The sequence below is a fragment of the Anarrhichthys ocellatus genome, unplaced genomic scaffold (genome assembly GCF_004355925.1).
Source record: "Anarrhichthys ocellatus isolate YVR2014 unplaced genomic scaffold, GSC_Weel_1.0 scaffold5, whole genome shotgun sequence".
Taxonomy (NCBI): domain Eukaryota; kingdom Metazoa; phylum Chordata; class Actinopteri; order Perciformes; family Anarhichadidae; genus Anarrhichthys; species Anarrhichthys ocellatus.
In genome coordinates, this window is record NW_022280035.1 from 8,250,652 (window position 1) to 8,271,186 (window position 20,535).

General features: G+C 40.3%; 2 protein-coding genes across 2 annotated transcripts in view; both read right to left on the reverse strand.

The window, feature by feature from the left end:
- Positions 1-5,883, reverse strand: part of cables2b (Cdk5 and Abl enzyme substrate 2b) — a 27,181-nt gene extending 21,298 nt beyond the window's left edge. The window contains exon 1 of the mRNA XM_031844946.1: positions 5,230-5,883. Within this exon, the coding sequence (XP_031700806.1) occupies positions 5,230-5,828 (599 nt within the window). The 5' untranslated portion in view covers positions 5,829-5,883. The remainder of the gene's footprint in view (positions 1-5,229) is intronic.
- A 3,078-nt stretch (positions 5,884-8,961) lies between these two features.
- Positions 8,962-20,429, reverse strand: ccm2l (CCM2 like scaffold protein). The gene is made up of 11 exons (XM_031844945.1): positions 20,194-20,429; positions 17,315-17,482; positions 17,104-17,187; positions 16,205-16,388; positions 14,398-15,035; positions 14,084-14,213; positions 13,236-13,299; positions 12,649-12,805; positions 11,932-12,070; positions 10,157-10,304; positions 8,962-9,653 (listed from the first exon to the last, which is right to left on the reverse strand). Exons 1-11 carry the CDS (start codon positions 20,221-20,223, stop codon positions 9,521-9,523), a joined length of 1,875 nt encoding a protein of 624 aa, XP_031700805.1. The 5' UTR covers positions 20,224-20,429; the 3' UTR covers positions 8,962-9,520.
- Between the last annotated feature and the right edge of the window lie 106 nt (positions 20,430-20,535).

A 20,535-nucleotide genomic window follows, 5' to 3' on the forward strand; every position in this document is an offset into this window, starting at 1 on the left:
TATATATATATATATATATATAACTAGCAGCACGTGAATGCAGGGATTTTCCCGACTGTGTACCTGCAGAGTATCTTTAGCAGATTAATTTGTATAATCCAGCTCTGCTAATGGGGTTGTTCTTCTCACTATGATTGTAATCCAAATGTGACATAACCTGGGTAAGGGGTTTATGTGACGGACGGGATTAATTAGATGCGTGCATCTATTATCAAACCAGACCTCACACGCACACATACACACACATGGTGATAGGAAGACTGCAGCCTGTTCACACTGATGGTGATACATTTAAAACACATTAACCCGTCAGAAGTTCCACTCTCTAAAGTAATCTACAATGAATACCATTCTCATGTTGTAGTGTGGACTGAGACATGTTTTTTTAATTTCCTGTTTTTCAGGTGAATCTTTATGTATCCATTTATGGTGAAAATGTCTTTATTTACAGAATGGAAAACACAAAATCCAGGTGCCAGGTAAAATCCAAAATATAAAAATACAGTAGGATGTCAGTCAGCCATTGGCTGCTACGACTGTTATATACATTTTTTATTTTCCAGGATTAAAAATATATATATTTTACTTCACCAACATTGACTGTTTAGTTGATCCTTTACATAAAATCTAATTTTAATCCATTTTAGTTTCAGGTTGTAATCCAACAAAATAGGAAAAACACCAAGTGGGGTGAATACTTTTGCAAGGGCTCTAGGGCGGTGCTTAGCTAACTTTAATCAGCAGATTATTGATAATGAATATAATCTTGTGAAGGTGAAGTGTTTCTTATGATTTATCCACATTCATGAGGACACGGTCCGCAGGAAAGTTGATAATTAAGATAAATCATGTGTGTTTTAGGGGTGTGGAGTTCAGCTCTGTTTTCACTGGAGAGTCGTGCATGTTCGCACGCACGCACGCACACACACACACACGCGCACACACACACACACACACACACACACACACACACAATGATGTCAGTCAGATTCCATCTCTTCTTTGGGTTGTGTGTTGGTCCAGAGGGTGTGTCTAATCAGTGATTTGTGCTGAATCTGATACGTTTTCAGCTTAAGGAAACAAGGTTCAGCACAAAGTTTTGGGAACAGAGCAGCTTAAACTTACATGCAGTCAGTTTGATGTGTGTGTGTGATGAGACAGGGGAAGGAGTTTGACAATAAATGTAAGGCCAATGTCAAAACAAAATGTATCTGCTTGTACGCGAGTGTCGGACTGATCAACCAAATTGCAATTTTTGTCGACAAAACACTGCTACACAGGTGCTGGAGCAGTGGAACCAGGCACAGTACTTGATTACAGACATTTCAAGGTAGTTTTAGCATTTATTATTCATATTATATTTTGAAAATTGTCAAATTCTGATGATAAATGTTAATAAAAAATGTGCGCAGCTTTACACCCATCAGTATCAACATTTAACATACAGTAGTTACACAGTACATCAGTTAGCACTGGACAATATACAGAATTGTGATACAAGACTATATATTATCTTAGATTTTGGATATCGTAATATAGCGATATGCGTTTTCCTGGTTTTAAAGGCTGCATTATAGTAAAGTCATGTGATTTTCAGAACTTGCCAGACTGTTCTAGCTGTTCTAGCATTTGCTTTTACCCACTTAGTCATAATATTCACATTACCTATGAGTTTTCAAAAATCGCATTGTGTACATTTTTTTGTGAAAGCACCGATGGTCAATCATACTATATCGTCATAATACCGATGCTGAGGTTTTGGACAGAAATATTGTGATATTTGATTTTCTCCATATTGCCCCAGTATCAGTTCAACCCATGTGTGAAGTAAAGAGATATAGAAAAGGGAAAGACTTCAAAGGGAGAAGAGACAGAGAGGGCTAAAGACTTTACCGATAAACCGGCTGTAAATCAGGGCTGGGCGATGTGGAGGAAATCTAATTTCAAAGATTGGGGGTTAGTAGTATCAGTTAATAGCAAGAGTTCAGTAACAATTCAAGCATTACCTGAAACGTAAACGTTTGAAATAAGAATATTTGCCCTTCTTGGCCCGATGTCATCAGGGGGAAATGCCAAAACCTAATCTGAACCAGGAACAACCCTCATTACCTCAGTGTCGAGGCTTTGACTGGACACGTCACTGAATCCATGATGTCATTCGGGGATCACGTGACCTCTCCAGACCTGCCTGAACGTCGTCTCGGGGCTGTCGGTCAGCAGAGTTTCACTGCGTTCTCCACAGAAACTGACCTGTTGCGTCAGCCGCAGGTTAACCTTATACTGACCGATGAGAATACTGCTCATGGGTCCACTAGGACTATCCCAATTATGTTCTTTGCAATGGATCCTTAGCTGAGTCACTCATTAAATAGCCCCCATCTGATTTTTACTTTATGTTTCCACAGCCGAATAATAAAATCGCACAATGCATACTTGCACATTTTCCCCAATAAAAGCAGCAGATATTAACGCACCTCATCCCATGATTGGTTTAAGTTAGCATGTGTAAAAACAAAAAAACAAAAAAACAAAAAAAAAAAAACACTACAATCTATGCTAACAATGTTAATGCTACAGTAAAAAGACCAAGTTTAGCCTTAGGGGCTAATGCAACAGCAATTTTAGGTGAAGTAGTAGAAGTGTGTACTTTACGAGCCGAGTATCCTCACTTCCTGTATATAAAGAGCATCAGTTAAACAGCTAAACTGATCATACGTGTCAGTGCGTGATCATGCTAATGAAGCAGTTGGCTGGTCGGTTAGCTGGCTGGCAGGACTTCACACACGAGCTTTGTCACAGACAGCGAGGCTAAACGGAGCGTGACTGATGATCGTATCTGACGACAGCCAAATTCATCACACCAGGAAGTGTGTAGGTGAGGAGAAGGGCGCTCAGCAAAGGAACCGCAACACCACAGCTGTGCTGTCTAAATGTAAAAAAAAGTATTTTAAAATCAATAAGTAAGTACTGCAATAATTAAGTAACATCATTGCAGAAACCAGCAGCTTTAATTACGAGAAACATTTGCCCTAATACCATGTTAATGACATAAGGAAGGTAATACATTTATGAGTTTGTAATTCAAATACAGTTTACATCAACATGCAGGAAGAAGTTCTTAAGTAGCGTCCAACCAATAAATCCGTAAGACAATATTATCGAGGTATAATTGCTCATCAGAAATATATATATACAGTATATACACACAAGAGACAAGACATTGCAGTTCATAAATATGTTTCCACTTCACAGAAACTAAGAACAATATTTCCATTTCCATATTTCATCCATAAAAAAAGAGTTTGTGTCCCACCCAGTGGATATATTGGTAGAAATATGTGCTAAATTAAACCGATCCCAATCAAAAACGTTTGTTAATGTTCTCATTTTATTTAAAAATATATATATCAGTTGATATAAGTTTACATTTTATGAAGAATAAATAATGAGTCAAATCATTGATTAGTTGATGTGTGAATATCCTGCTTTTCTCTCTTTTATATCATTGTAAATTGAATATGTTGAATATTTTGGGGGTTCTGGACTGTTGGAAAACAAACAAATACGGTGATGGAGCATTTTTCAGTTTTTTTGTGACATTTTAGGAATTCACTAATCAATCAATCTATTTAAAAAAATGCTTGAATAATCAATAATAATCAGATGAAGCCTTTTGCAAAAGAACCTTTTTTTAAACCTCACGTTGCAAAGTCGTCTGGTCACGAACGAATACTTAGTGTGTGAATCACACTCATTAGCAACACTGACAACAACCATCTTGGCATGAAGTACAATGAAATCCTGTATTATGCAGCATCGCAGTACATAAACAAAATTAAGTCACGCAGCAGTAGCCGCAGGTGACGGTTGGTGTCTGATGAGCTCTTATCCGTCACTAATTTCCAGCCTGTCGTTGGGTGTAAATAGGTTAAGCAGTCATTATCTCAGCGGGGCTGATTCTCAGGGTTTGATACGCTGCCAACGTGGTGACAAAGCTCATCAGCACTCACACACAGTCTGAACCACTGCCAGATGCTGCATACAAACACACTACCTCACATCTTCATAAAACCACGTTCATATAAATGAATCTCTTTTACTCTTCTTCCACTTCATCATTCCAATCTCAGCCATCCCATATTTCTCTCTCTCCGTCTGAATGTCTCCCTCTCAGCAGAGACAATCCAAAGTAATCCTGAGTTATTGTAGTAAACACACCAAATGAAAGCGATTCTGGGTTACTGTGCCACAGAAACAGCTTGACTTCATGTTATCTGTTAGTGGTTTTTAACTGTCACCAGGTTCACTTCCCCTCTACAAAGCCACCATCTCCTCCAGCAGGCTATACATCAAAATGATGCGTCCTATGAGACTACAACCAAGCTCACAGTTATTAAGGCTGAGAATAAACATATGATATATTTATATGAGATATCACAAATCTTCATGTTCAAAAAGGCAAGTTTGAGTCAGTGTTTTAGAAAGGGGGAGATAGAAGGTTGGTGACATGAAAGGCCCGTCCAGCCCGGGAATCGAACCCATGCTGTGAGTCAACAGTGTTGGCCACTACACCGCCTGTCAAAGTAAACATAAGCAAAAAATGCATATTATCTGTTTACAATGAAAAAACAATGCATACAAGCAGCTGCCAGAAATGAACACGGTGCAGACGCACGAGCATCCTTTAATGTATTTAATTAATAGGTACATATACAAAACAATACTTTAAATACCTCATGTTTAGGAGTATAACGCATAATTACACAAAACCTAAAAATGATGCATAAGAGTATGATGCATACTTTTCAATCATGTCTTATTAAAGACGGAGAAGGACTTTGCATGAATTAAACCCAATAAATAAGACCACACCTACACCAGGCCACCTCCTTAGGTCAACATTAGTCATGATCTCCTCTCAAAGAGCACTTCATCTGAGCATGTGTGGGTAGAATGTTGCCTTTCTGCCTTTTACCTCCAGGCAGTGAGGAAATGTGAATTTAAAGAGAAAAGCTGCATCACGACCAGTGACACGCACCACAAACGCTAAAGGGCACCGTGGATTTACAGCCTCAAACAGAGAGGGAACGTGAGTGTGAATACTCTGAACCAAAGCTGAACTTGACCACAAAGCCCAGATAAAGACACGACCAATGACATCCATCTCCTTCCTCAAACTTTAAGGTAACGTTGAGACTGATAACAAAAACATAGCCGTGTGTCTCTCACCTTTGTCGCGGCTCTGAGGACACCGAGTTGCAGCTCTGCACAGACAGCAGTGTGGAGGACTTCCGCGGTCCCAGAGGTGACGGCAGCATGCTGGCGTTGGACAGAGACGGAGACAGCAGGTTACTGTTTCCCGATGGGAACGAGTCTCTGCGGCACTCCAGCAGCACCTCTGCGCTTCCCACGCCGTTAAACCCGGTGTCCGACGGCAGGACGAGGATAGGCGGTATGTTGAGGAGACCCATCCTCGGTGCCGAGGAGGGATTAACGTCCCCGCAGCTCACGGCCACTGCCAAACTGGAGAATAGCCCGTAGCTTCCAGTGGCACCAAGCTCCGGACACAGCTCGCCCGCTGCTGTAGAGCCGGAGACGAGTCCCTCCAAGTCGGTCTCTTTGTGGTGACGGCTTCCTACGTGGTCGGCTGAATTACTCTGGACTGGCCGTCCGTCCAAAGAGATGTTACTGAGAAATAAAAGAGCGGCTTGTCTCCGGCGCGAGTTCTCCCGGTTCCTCCGCATGTGTTCCCTGTTATTACCGTGCGTCTTTTTGCCGCTGGCGGTTATCGCAGCGCTGTGCTGGCCGTACGCAGCAGCCGCCGCCATGCCGCCGTCCCACCGAGGAAGTCTAGTGGAGGATCAGCTCGAGACCCGCTGCTGTCAAATCCCTTTTAGCCGGCGCGAGACGGCTTTACGCCCTCCTCCACTCTCATTGGCCAAGGCAGGAGAACGTGATAACGTGCGTTTCGCCACGCTCAGAACTCTTCCTTCTGTTACAAACATGTAGATATACTGATCATAAGTGGTAAAGAATGCACTATAACAAATTATTGTATTTTATATATTTTCTTTTATAAAACATTGATTTAAATTGAGATCAAGAAATATTTTTTAAATTATTTTGGGCCAGGTCACCATTTTTCATACTTTTTTGCGTATCTCCTTCTTAAAGCAATAATACACTTAAAAAAATATGAAAACAATGTAACAAATATACAATAATATTTGAAGTGGAAGCAGATTATCCTTTTACCAATTAGTACCAGAGAGTGTAGTGCCTTTTAACATTTTAAATACACTATTAAAAATATTAATCCCTCAGCCAACTAGGAATCTGATAATAATGATAATGATACTAGGTGTCTGTTTCTAAAATCTCATTTTGACTAAATGTTGATTTTAATCATGGTTTAGATTTGTGGCTTTTAAGTCTTAGGTTATGTCCCTGTTATATAAACAATCAGATAAACAAAAATATAATAAATAACTCCTGTCCTATTGTTATGCATCAAGGTACTATGGTTCCAACCTGGATATAATGTATGTATGTTAATTGTATACGCTCTATTCTTTTTGTTTCTTTTTGCATTCAAGTGGTGTTACCTTCCTGTTACTGTTTTCGGCAGTGTCCGTGTAATGCCTCTGACATGTTCATCTCTGCAGTATCAGGGCTGCTGAGGCATTAAGTGAGCTGTCACTGCAGTTCTACCTGACAGCAGCGTTGATTGGCTGTTGGCACTTTGTCATGAAACCTCAGTGGATTTTCTCTGCACTGATCTCTGCAGTGACACCAACACATGGGCGGAGGGGCACCTGGTAAACTCAGCAGGATGACCACACTGTGTAGTATGACTGTTAGCTTGCTAAATATAATCCGTGGGACACGCCACATTGTAATCCCTGCAAACTGGGAGTTTGTTATCTTACACTAACAACCTGATCCCCTACATCTGCAGAGCAACACATGCAACACAACTGACCTTCCAGCTGCAACAACAGCAGGATGGAAATCCAAAAAGTGACATCATTTATTTCAGTTTGATGTCACTGGAAAGTATTTTTCATTTGTATGATGTCATGTTTGATCATAACACATGTTTTTGTACATGTGAAGAAGCCGGCTGGGGCCTTAACTACGAGCTCCACAATAGAGATTGTAACAAAGAAAAACATTTCTGCACTGCACTCTGTGCACTGAAAGGTGTACGGTACCTTTGTTAAGTGTTGATCTTAGGTGTGGTCTGTTGTATTCATGGCTGCGATGTAGCATTGCAATATATTTTTAGGATTATTGTAAGATGTTATTACTTTTGACAATAATACATTGGTGGGTCAGCTGAAATAAAACATAATTATTGACATATATATTACTTTATAGATATATAAATACTATCCATATTGAAATATGGATTCAAAGAATGTTCATTCCTGCCACAAATGCAAACCATAACAAATATTCATGGGTTTAGAGTACTGTGTTGTAGCAGAACACAAAAATAATATTTTGCCTAGGACTGATAGTAAACAGTGTATCCATGATGACGCAAGGCGGAGGGGATTCTGTGTATGTGGGGGATGATGATGATATGATAGTAAATGCCGCCACATGATGATTGCAAAGCTGTAATCCGATGATGAGGATAAGGTTCATACAATGTGCCTGCATGCAAACACACACTCATGCACACACACATGCACACACACACACACACACACACACACACACACACACACACACACACAGAGCTCTAAATGACCTCAGAGTTTATCTCCTATGTCCTGTTCTGATAACAGAACAGAACATTTTCTAATAGTATTTCTTGGTATCATTTTGACTGATATGAATTCTGATGACCTTTAACCTTTAGAAGCAGTTCAAGATGTATCTACAATATGCCTTCAATTAGCCAAACTTCCAACAGAGAGGAAAGCTTTTCATTATTTTCCGTGCGCCTCTCTCTCTACATCCCTCTATCTCTTTTCTCATCACACCCAGTACTCTCTGTGCATGTATGCTATTAAATAACTGTGTTTTTACCGTTATTATGTATTTGTTCCATCAATCCTGTTACATTTACAGTATTGTTTTCACTGCTGCTGTTTAATAAAGTTACTCTGTTCATGATAAATTAATTGAAAAGTAAATGCACACAGCGTGAGTCTATTGCATCATGACTAACGTGACTCGGGTGAAGCCCATGGTTGTACTGACTCTGCCGCTCTGATGTTCAGTGAGTCTGGCAGAGGAGAGGACCGGGGGGCACAGAGAAGCAGTGCACCATGGGAAGGTCATGATGTTGCTGCCAGGATAATGGGTCAATGCAGAGTTGAGAGCATAGACTGTATGTTGGGAGAGAGAGAGAGAGAGAGAGAGAGAGAGAGAGAAGGGGGGTTCTTATCATATTCATACCAACACATTCATAAAAATAATCTCAGTTTGTACTTTCTTTGATATTTTTATATCAAAACAGTAGTATTTACTAACAATATGGTACATCTATCCATATATTTATCCATCTATCATTCATCTGTTTTTTTTTAAATAATCCTATAATTTCTGACTAATAACTGAGCCTTTAGCTCACCAGTGGGAATGGAAATCAGCTCTTTCATCCTCAGTTGCCACCATGTGGTCACTGTTAGGTATTACATCCCCTACAGAAAATACCGTTATACTGGAAAGCAGCTTCGTGAATTATTTAGATGCCTTGATCTTATGCAAATTGAGTAACAGAGACTCGATTCAAAATGGATTCAGGAGGTCTTCATGGTGATATATGTATTTAAAAAAATATATATTTAGATTGTATTTTCTGATTCCATTTACAAATTTGTTAAAGGTAAGAAATTAAATACAGTGAGTCACATTATCAGACTCTTCATAAAACACTGTTGAACCTCCACTATCATTTAAACTGTGGAAACTGAAGCACAGTAATTACCTGGTAATAACTGTATAATTTTGTTTTTTTATTTTTATATCTTTTATAGTTATGAGATATTTAGATTGAAATTTCATTTATTTCGGATAATTTTGTCCGACACTAGTCGACATATACTCTAATCACGACCTTTGGATTGTGAAGCCTCGACAAGAAAACTCTACTGCCCCTTCTGAAAATGTCATTTTTCACATTTAGATATCATTGATCTCTCTCTTAAATGATAGCCAAAGGAAGAAAATTCAGTTTCATTCAGGTACATTTTAATACGAATGAAATACCGATGCACTAGAATACACAATCTGTAGTTTTCATTTTCATTTTAGCAGCAGTTATTTATTACAAGTTTAATCATAGTATACATTTTGCTGTCCATTTACTGTGTGATGCATTCAAAACTGCATTTGTCAACATTAAAAAGGCTGCCTCTGTCAGATGATTTATATTTACGGTTTATTGTGGAGAGAAAATTAACTGTGGACACGCTGCTCTTGCTCAGGTACACCGTGGCAGATTCAAAGTTCAAACTGAATTCAACAAGGAATCAATCGCTCTCTGTTTTCCTTCATCCCTGCATCAGAGGTAGTAGTCTTCCTCCTCAATGTCTCCGTGTGTGTCCTGGAAGCCAAGCGCCTGGATGTCGTGGGTGATGTCAGTAATGCGTCGGTTGAATTCTTGAGATCCTGAGGCCAGAGAGCAGTTATCATACCTGCTGGGGGGGTAAAAGACAGATGATGTAAATGATAACGCATCTCTCTGACTTCCTGCTTACTCAAATCATCGTCAGTTTAGAATGAACTTGCTTTTTCAAAAGTAAATAAAAGGTATTTTTTGTGTTTACTAAAGGTCGAAACTGGAGTGGTCTTGCATCAAAGTAAGAGAATGCATGACCAAACGCTACACTGTAAAAAAGGGTATAGGGTATAGAGGTAAGTTAGGGTATACCCTAACTTTACAATAACCTTATTCCCCAAATATGTAAACCAAAAGCCTTTCAGGAACACAATTATGTCACGAAGAATAGGGCCATCATCTCTCATAGGCTCACAGGAGATTGGTGCTCAACAAAATGCACCATATCAATAAGAGATGATGGAATGTGAGACAGTAGTGTGGTATTTAGAAGCAACCTCACAGACCAGTCAGAAACGGGTTTCAAACCAAGCCTTGAGACGATCACAAATCATAACCTACACCTCCTGACCTACATACCCTCTCATGGCCGTAGCTGATGTGTTGCTCATGCTGCGTTTGATGCGTCCAAAGCTGTCGGTTAAAATACCACCCTCACGGATCCCGATACTCTCCAGGAAACTCTCAAACACCCCGACGTCCTTGTCTGGGATGAAAGGACGCATGCCTGGGAAACAAAGATAACGAGTCTGTTTTTTATGGATAAAAATGACTTTTGTTGTTCAGCATTGTGTTTGGGTTGTGTCCTCTCTAGCACTATGAGAGATAGCAACACATGTGTAGGGCTTAATATTTATTAAATAGAAACTGACATCATTTCAACATTACTTTTATTGTTAAATAATTTTTACCTGAAGGTTCAAAACATGACTTCTTTCTAATGAATTTAGCATAAAAAAGGAATAATTGCCAGATGTTCAAACTGGGGATATCTATCATAATCACAAAAAATTACAATAATATTGACAACTATAAAACGATCCCCTTTGCATGAGAGTTTTATGAATTTTCAAGTTTCAAGGAGAGTTTTGTCTTAATGTGTTAAAGCTTCACTTGGAAACTTTACATAAAATAACTTGTTTTCATATTCTCAAGCTGTCACTATCCTGTCAATATTACATGAGATGCCGAATATTCCTTGTAACCGGTAGGCTTGGTTAGTAATTAAGATGCCTCATTCACCAGTTTAGTTGACTGTGATTCTATTTAAAAGTGATTTATTATAACTATGATATCTATATAATATAAGGAAAGACAATGAAGTGAACCTGGATGAACTCATGCGGTTAAAAATTCAGTTTGTGTGTTTTAAAATGTCTCAGTGAGTTAGCTTTTTATCTGTTTTTCTCCCCCTAAACAGTCATTATAGTGATTATTCTACACCAGCACAATGAGAAACACAGGGTGTGTGAACACTTCAAACCCTGTCTCTCTCTCTCGCTCACTCACTCACTAACGAGCTGAATTTGTTGCATTAAACACGAACATGTTTCACTCACTCATATAGTAAACTCATCTATACACACACACACACACACGCACACACACACACACACACACACACACACACGTCAAAACACAGTATACAGCTCAGTGGACGTAGTCACCATAACGTCACCTATTGGTTTGTGGACTGCCGTTTTGAAGCCTCAAGTTCAGCATTTTGGCCGTCGCCACCTTGTTTTTTTGCAACCAGAAGTGACACGAGAGGTGTGGAGTTAAGTTCAACCGAAGGCTGAATAAAACTTTTTTAGCTGACCGAATATGTTACAATTAACTTTCATGAACTGGAAACACACTGTGAATAGGTTAAAGCGCCCAGACCAGATTACAAGGTAGTATACTCTAAACTATAAGCATGCCCTGCTTTATGGTCTATTTTGCTCTATATGGGACCATAATTATCTAAATAAAGATTATTCTGATTTTAAACTTGGATACTTGAACTAGTGATTGAGACCATAAACTCATACTAACAATGTTTACTGAAGTAAAAAATCAATTGAGAAGTAGGGTCCTTTTCTCATTGACTTCCATACAATCTGACTTAATATTGCAACCAGAGGAGTTGCCCCCTGCTGGCCATTAGAAAGAATGCAAGTTTAAGGCACTTCAGGCTTCACATTTCAGACCCGGAAGTTGCCGCTTGCTCTTTCCTTTGCAACACTACCATAATAACAATAGGAATAGTAAGTTGTGGCTTGCTGCAAAGTTTCAGTCTGTTAATGAGCTCTGTGGCACGTGTGTGTGCATGTCTCTCTCTCTCTCCCCCTGTCAGTCGCTATGTGCCTTACCCATCAGCAGGAACTTGCGGTTGTCTCCGTACAATTGCAGGAGCTCGTAGCAGAAGTGGTCGATGTTTGATGCCAGTCTATATTCTCTCAGCAACACCGCAAAGTGCTGCAACTCCACCGGACTCAGCTTGTTACGCAGCTACACATGTATACAAAGAGAGACTCTGAAGAGCATACAAACACACAAACAATAACACAAACAATATTTTTTCTTTGTTTCCATTTTCCAATTTCAGCTCAGCCGTGACCTAGCCTACTATTCTGGCTAGGTCATGGCTGAGGAGTTCAGTTAAAACTGTTTCACAGACCCTCTGTCATTATAGGTAACATTTGTTAGCTTGTGAGCTAAGACTAATTAGTTGCATAAAGTAATTGCTTGGCAGCTAACATTAACTCATTCACTTGCCAACAAACTATGACGATTATGAATCAAAACGCTTCTATGAGAATACAATTTATATATGACAATTAATAAATGTATAATTGAATAATGGGTATTCTATTAGAAATATCAATGGAATATATTCCTGTTTTAGACTGCAGACAGACAGCAAGAACCGCTCTTCCTTTTGTTACTGTCCCTGTGTATTTGGAGTAAAGTTGTATTGCTCTTGCTATTACAGTAGCCTAGCTCATATTTAGCATTCAATATATCTTGAGGCTTCTGTTGGCAGGAAACTCTTCTTCTCTAGGCAACACACGCGCACACATACTCACAGTGATCATGTACTCCTGCATCAGCAGCAGGGCTGGGTTACTGTCTCCTCCCTCACTGGCTGAAGCGAGACTGCGATGAGAGTCCTGCAGCGAGAGAGATGAACTCTCACTGTACGTTTCACTGTAGTACAGCTCAAAAGCATCCTGGGAGCCTTCACTGAGAGAGCGAGAGAGAGAGTGACGAACTATATTATCGCACCATGGCCAGGTTATCATTATCAACAAACATTGACGGAGTAATTGATAAATTAATTTTAATAGAAGTCACAGTCTCTGAATGATCAATCATACAGTTCTCTGGGCTTTTATTGTTAAGTTACACATACATTCTTTCAATTCACAATAAAAAGAATTGCAAATAGACCCTCTGCTTTATCTAAAATGCATTCCGTGTCTGGACAATAGTACCAAAACCCATAACTACAGTAGAGCGGTTGGTAATAAGTTTATTTAATGTGGTAAAGATTTTCAAGGCTGTAAGAAAAGAAATGTCTAAATATTTAGGATATTTTGTGAATTGATAACACAATATATTCATCTGGAGACCTTACAATTTACAGAATCAGTTAGGACAGAATGTTACTCACTATGAGCTGCAGCAGCTAAACTCTGGATCATAACCGTAGGACATGTCAGTCAGACAGCTGTCACCTGCAGAGACAGAGCGTTAAGTGTAAACTTTACTATTAACACCCTGTAAGGAAAAAGAGACCCACAGCTGGCTGTGTTTGAAATTGCATAGCATACTGTTCATACTAAGTATGACGTCAAGTTTAGAAAATAGTGCTGTCACACTGCACAGTATATGTATTATGTGTTCGCAAAAAATGCCTGGATGCTACCTTAGCAAGAGTATGAGACGTAAGCTTACTGAACATACTCGACTGCCCCACAATGCACTGCGTCTGTGTTCCTGGAGACCGTCCGTCAGTTGTGTGAGATTTTAAGCCAGGCTTAAAGCTGTTATAATGTCACTTCATTAAGTTTTAAAATGTTTTCTGATAAGAAAGTAACTGTTTAGATTTACTACAATGTGTTGTCAGTTTATCCAAAATAAAGGCAGTATGCAATACATACAAATTGAGTTTGTACGATACATCAGTATACGCAATTTCAAACACGGACGCCTTGTTAGCATCCATGTAGAGGCTGCAGTATTCACTAAAACTAAATGCAAAGACATACTGATGATGTACTGCAGCTTTTCTTAGAGCGTTACCAGTAGGCTAATGAAGCTAGATTTCAAAGTTGTGATTAAATTGCAGTTTTTCTGAAGCACTGACAAGTGGTGTATCCTGACCTACTGCCGTGTGTAGTTGCAGGTCAGGATACTAACCAGAAATAGGTAGTATGAGATGAGATGTGTGTCCTATACTCTGCCACTATTTTTCCTCTGCTCTACTTTTGACATAGAGAAATCCCATGCGTCACTCACTTCTCTCCAGCCAATAGCGGTCCGGCATGGAGTGGTGAAACCCTGCTCTGTCGACACACTCGATGGTTTGATGGCCGTAAATGATCTGGAACATCTGACAGATCAGAGAACAGTACTCCTCTGCAGCATCCTGCACAGACACACACATAAACAAACAAAGACGCTGTCATCACACTGAGTTGGTAATCATTTTACAACAGGGCTGCACAACGAAATTTAAATTGTAGTCCCAATTTGCCACATAGGAAAGAAAGAAAAAACAACAACTTATTTATGGAGGGTGTAAGATGAATGAAGGAGTCTCAAAGACCCACCCTGTTCTCCACAGCCAGGATGACCAGGTTGCAGTAGGCGTCAGGGCAGGGCGTCGGCTCCAGTGGATTGTGGTTCCTCCTCTCCCAGCTGCCGTAGCTCTTCCCCCGTTCCCAGCTTCCAGTGCAGGCTTGCCGCCGCTCCCAGCTCCCCCCGCCACCACTACCACCACCTCCTCCCCTCCTTTCCCAGCTTCCAGCTCCTCCACCACCTCCTCCCCTCCTCTCCCAGCTCCCTCCACCACCACTACCTACCCCCAACCCCCAGCTCCCACTCATTGGCCTCGCTCTGCGGTTCTCCCAGCTCCCACCTGTTTTGCGTGTTTGCTGCCTCCTCTCCCAGCTCCCTCCCACCCTCTTCCTCTCTAAACTTCCTCCTCCTCCTCTCTCTCCCCCACCTCCTCCTCCTCTCTCTCCCCCACCACCTCCCCCTCTCTCCACGTTCTGGTTTTTGTCGTGGTTACTCCTGGACAGCGACGTCCTCCAGTCGACTCCACAGATGGTGTGCCGTCGCTCCATCGTGCCCCCAGCCGGACGAGGGTCGGTGTTGCTGCTCATGGTTTGACGTCGGCCATCCACGCCTGTTGGCTTTTTCCTGTCCAAGCTGTCGTCCCCAGCAACCACTGTATCCACGTTCAGACCTGTGGGATGAGGTTTAAAAACGTGTACGCTCTCGTTCTCATAGAAGAAGAGATGATCCATACTACCAAATGTCACTCACACGAAACCAAAAACGAATACACAAAAAGAAAACAAGTAAAAGACATTGATTATCTGTTCGCAAAACCGCCCCTGAAGAGAGATTGGTGCCTTTTCAGAAGTCCAAGAGAAAATATTAAGGAATGGATTAAACTGTGTGTCTGTCTGCAAACGTTTGCCTGTCAATGAGCTTACTACAACAGCAGTAAACCAGCTTTACTTCCAAAGGCAAGGTGGCATGTTACCAGCTAACATCATTTTGCGGGGTTACAGGTTCTGTTTGGAAAATACCTGCTTAGAGCCGACACATTTCTGCATCTACTGCTCTGAAATCTAATTTAACTTAATTTAATACTTTTTTACTCTGCATGGTCTTAGTCTTATTGTTGCATTCTTTCTAATGGCCACAAGAGGCAACTCCTCAGATTATAAAAAGAAGTCTGATTGTAAATAAGTCAGTGAGAAAATGACTCTACTTCTCACTGTATTTATTACCTCAGTAAACAGTTTAAACATGAGTTGATGGTCTCAATCGTGAGTTTCAAATCTTTTTCAACACAGCATGTTCGTTTAGTAAATTATGGTCCCATTTAGAGAGAATATGGAGGATAAAGCAACATTGTGATTGACAGGTCGCTGCCACGGTCCGTTTCGGTAGTTGCTGTGTTTTCGTCTTAGCACTTTAACCCTTTCACAGTGTGTTTACAGCTTCATGAAAGTTAATTGTAACATTTTTGGTCGACTAAAAATGTTTTATTCAGCGTTCGATTGTACTTAGCTTAGATGGTATCGACCAAAATGCTGAACTCGAGGCTTAAAAATGGCAAACCAATGGGTGACGATACATTGACTGCGTCCACTTCTTTTCTACAGTCTATGGCACTGTATAACCATATCCCCTGTACCATGAACTATGGTACAAATACACAAACCATTACAGCCCTATACTCTAAACTTTAGTGACAAACATCATCAAAATTGTGATGTGAGGAGCTTATCTTCCATTCTAAATACTCTTTTGTCAACTGAGAAGTGGAGGCATCATTAAAAACATACTCATTGCTTATTGTCCTTCAGTAAATGACAGTCTTGTCATCAGGTGTGTCCTCACCTGTCTTGAGGACCAGCAGGTGCAGTGCGTCGTCTCTCAGGTAGGAGGCAGCAGCGATCTCATGTGTGGGAATCCTCACCAGCAGCTTCTCGTTGTCTCTCCACGTCAGCAGCAGACAGCGAGCGGACAGACTCAGAATACAGTCCTGATCCACGCTGGTCTTCAACGGCAGCACCTTCAGCTGCTACTGACCAACACACAGGGAGATGTGATTGTAGATTATGGATCACTCAGACATTGTTGCAGCCCTGATAGATGAAACACTGGGAAAATTGGCATTGTCTCATAAGAGATTTAATGATTTTTGATCAGTGCTGAAATGATTAATACATACAATTATTTATTAACCTTGGCCGTCAATCACTGCTTATTGATTACTAATAATTAATAATGATTTAAATAACCAGGCCCCTAGTAATAAGACAGATCTACTAACATAGGAGCCCATGCTCCCTCTTAGACCAGTTAATATTTGCCTCCCGAGCTTTTCCAGAGCCCGACTGGTGACTAACTGAATAACTGGGTTATTGGACTTTTGCAGTTCGGCACCCAAACTCTGGAGCGATTTACCATCTAAATCTATCACCACTTTTACATCACTTCTTAAAACATTCTTCTTTTAAAAGCTTTGATCTCTGTGTGAATTTTATTTCATTGCAATTTTTTTTTATCTATAACGTATTATTATTATTATTATTATTATTATTATTATTATTATTATAACCCTGGTTTGGATTATTTATACATTAGTGATTAATTATCAATAATATATTGATTACTAAGCCTGGCTTTTTTTAGTTATAGATGTTGTACATCATTATCGACAGAAATGCTTCATTATAGCTATGTTATTGATAACTAAGCAGTGATTACTTATAGATAGGTTATTGATTACTTACCCTGGCTGTGTCCAATAGTTGAAGCAGCTCGTCTCGGCTGGAGGGGTTCAGTGAAACCGACACCCAGGTCAGGTGACCAAGGAACTAAAGGGAGAGGTGAAAGGTCAAGCAACTGTTGCTGTATGTGTATATATATACTATATATTGAATATGACAACAGTTGCTATATATATATGCATTTTGTTGTACTGTAGTGTATTTCAGGTTCTACCTTGACCTCCTTCTCTACATAGTCGAAGATGAGTCTCTCAGGGTGGATGAGGTAGTCCGGGGGATAGAGAGGGACAGTGTGCAGCGGGCGTCGGTAAACGCTGCCTCGATCCACCGGCCTGCGACCAGATTTTGACCAGACAAGCCGCTTAATAGGTGAGACAAAACTCTGAAAGGAGAGAGATGCATATAGGCATTGAGACAGAGAAGAAGATAAGAGAAGAAGACATTAAGCATTTTAAGGTGTCATAATTTCAGCAACATTTTCTCTGCATGTTCATGGCCCCGTGATAATGAAGACAAGCTTTTTTGCTGACCTTTCCTTTAGCGCCACCATCAAGCCAAATGTTGCACACAAGTAATCCCTTATCTCGACATTGTCGTCATAAACATTTTGAGTAAATTCCTGGTCCCCAGGGGCAACACATTCTCACTCCCAACTCGTTAAAAACCAACACTTGATCAGTTAACCAGCTTTCAGAGCAGCTGTCAGAGAATTTCAGAGTTTCAGAGAATGATTGGCAGGTGATTGGATTAATCATCTGTCAATCTGTCAATAAAAACACATTTTTCATCGAGGAAAGCCATCAGTGCCAATCTGTGTTCTTCTTTCAATGGAGAAATTCTCTCCATGTCTGATATAACTGTTGCTATAGCAGCATACGCTAACGTCTTCAGGAGCCGCCATTGGTCGACGCTCTGAACACAAAAGCATTATTTTGTGATCCACCTGCTGTGTAAGGTAATTTAAACATATGACGCTCTGGGTACTTCTCTAGCGTCAGTGTCGGACATGTCAGGAACAGAGTGTCAGATCCATTAATTTCCTGCATAGTGTCTTTTCAAAATAAACTTCCAATTACGTTTACTTTGTTTTTTGTTTTTACTTTGGCAAAAAACTACTTTAGGTTAGGTTTAGGCACAAAATGTAGTTGGTTCGGCTTAGGTAAAGATAAGTGTTTGGATTAAAATAAGTACATTTGTCACATAAAATAAGTCAACAAAACTAAGCTAAAATAGGTCAATGTTGACTTGGTGTCACACGGGACACAAACAGCAGTGTCCTGTGTGACAGTCTTGTGTTTGTTTGACCATCCCAAGACCCCGCCCACCTGCCCTCTCGCTCTTTATTCTAAGTCCGTTACTCAGACCGTCTAATATTGTCGAGGACGGGTTTACATTGGAGTCAGTTGAAAGCAAAGTGTGCCTCATACTGACGCTAAAGGGTGCCACGGTGCGTCAGTATCAGACGCCGAGGGGCACTGACCAAGCACCGGCATTTCACGAGTTGGGAGTGAGAACTGGTTGCCAGTGGATGTAACCTATTGATTTTAATGACCATGACCTTCTCTCTAGTCCTACCCGCAGGCAAAACTTTAAGCTCGACAACTGGGGAGTCTCTAAAAATGACTAAATCGGGAGTATGCTGTTTATGGCTATAATTATCCCAGCAGTCTCTAGTCACTAGGTGGGTGTTTTGGTTTTGAATCTGAACTAGAATATCATAGAAGACAGTTAATTTGTGTGAACATACATGCCTCTGTGTATTTGTGTGTACGTGTGTGTGTTAATGCAGTACATCCTCTTGGCTGTACCAGCAGTGATTGACAAGTAAGCAGTAATCTTTGACAGCTCCCTGCTGAGACTCACTGTCAACAAAGCTTCCACTGTTAGACACCTACTGACACACGCACACACACACACACACATTGATATACTGGTGCTGGAAGGCGTGAGGTGAATGAACGTGACACAGACATACACACATACACACACAGACACACTGAATAGAGAGAGGAAATTAGCTTTTTAGAATGAAAAACCTGTCTTGTCTTTATGAATTACAAGGACAGGTTTCTGCATATCAGACTGAGGTCTGATGAACATCTCTGCACTCAGCTGGATTTCATTGTAAGACAGACGAGTGTTATAATGAGTTTTGTTCTTCCGCTTATTCCAGTTTTTCTTTTTGAGGAGACATAAAGAGGAAAATAATTGGATTTTTGTAATGAATGTGCTTAATAAAACTAAAGTGCTGCAGAGCAAATTAATTCGGAGGTTTACGCTTTTTTTCCTTCTTCTGATGTCTCGCCATTTTTCTTTTAAAAATATTTTTCTTTTCGCATGCTGTTTTATTTAGAGTTTTAGAAAATAGGAGACCAGGCATCGAGAAGATTCTTCTCATTTACTGTTTTTAAAGAGTTAATTCAATCAATTCAATTCAATCGTGGAGAAATTTATCCTGTTGTTCGCAGGAAATGCAGCTGCTGAGCTAATGGCTAACAGGCTTGCAGGTTGGGGACATATTCAGTCACACTCTGTAGTGTGCTGTTGTTTACTATCCTTTACTATACTATTCTCATTTCATTCAATAAAGTATTAATGAAACATGGAAAAACAGCTTGCCAGTTAGTTAACTCCTGAGCTCGACCGCTAATAGGACTATACATTCAAATAGTGTCTTTAAGTATTTTACACTATCGACTCCTGCCTCAAACCATTCCTCTTTTGTGCAGCAGCTCTAGTAACACAGCTAATAAGTTACAACAGGTGCCACCAGTCTGAACTCACTGAAACAGTTTGCTCTTGGTCAACAGCGTAAATCTGGCTTTCAGAGTTTACTGAACTGCAAAAGATTCACACTGATTTACTTCACCCCTGCAAGTGAATTCACCAACTGGTCGCTGCGCTCCATTGAAATAAATTGATTTCCTCACAATTTATGTCGTTTTAAATGCTGGTGTGACCAGGCATACACTTGTGTTTGTTTGAAACTAAGGATTGCTGGAAAGAGCAGCATTTTTCAAAGGCTGAACAATGACACTAAAAAGGATTTGCTGTAAGGCACTCAGAGCAGAGCAAAAGTGACAGCAGGCCTACCTTCTTGGATTTCTTGGGTTCATAGTCCATTGCGATTCAGCCCCCCCCAGTACTGGTCCTGTTCTGGGTCAGATGAGTCCTGGTTCTGGTCACACTCCAACTGAATGTATTTTTTTTTATTTCAGTTTGTCTTTTGTTGTCTTTGTATCTGTCTCCCAGTTATTTTTTCCATCGTTCCTACTGTTTCAACGTCTCTCTCTGTTGAAGTTATTTTTGCTTCTATCTCGGCTGCTTCATTCTTGTTCTTTCTTGTTTCTACACTGATTGTTCTTTTGGGGCCATACACACACACACGCACACACACACACACACACACACACACACACACACACACACACACAC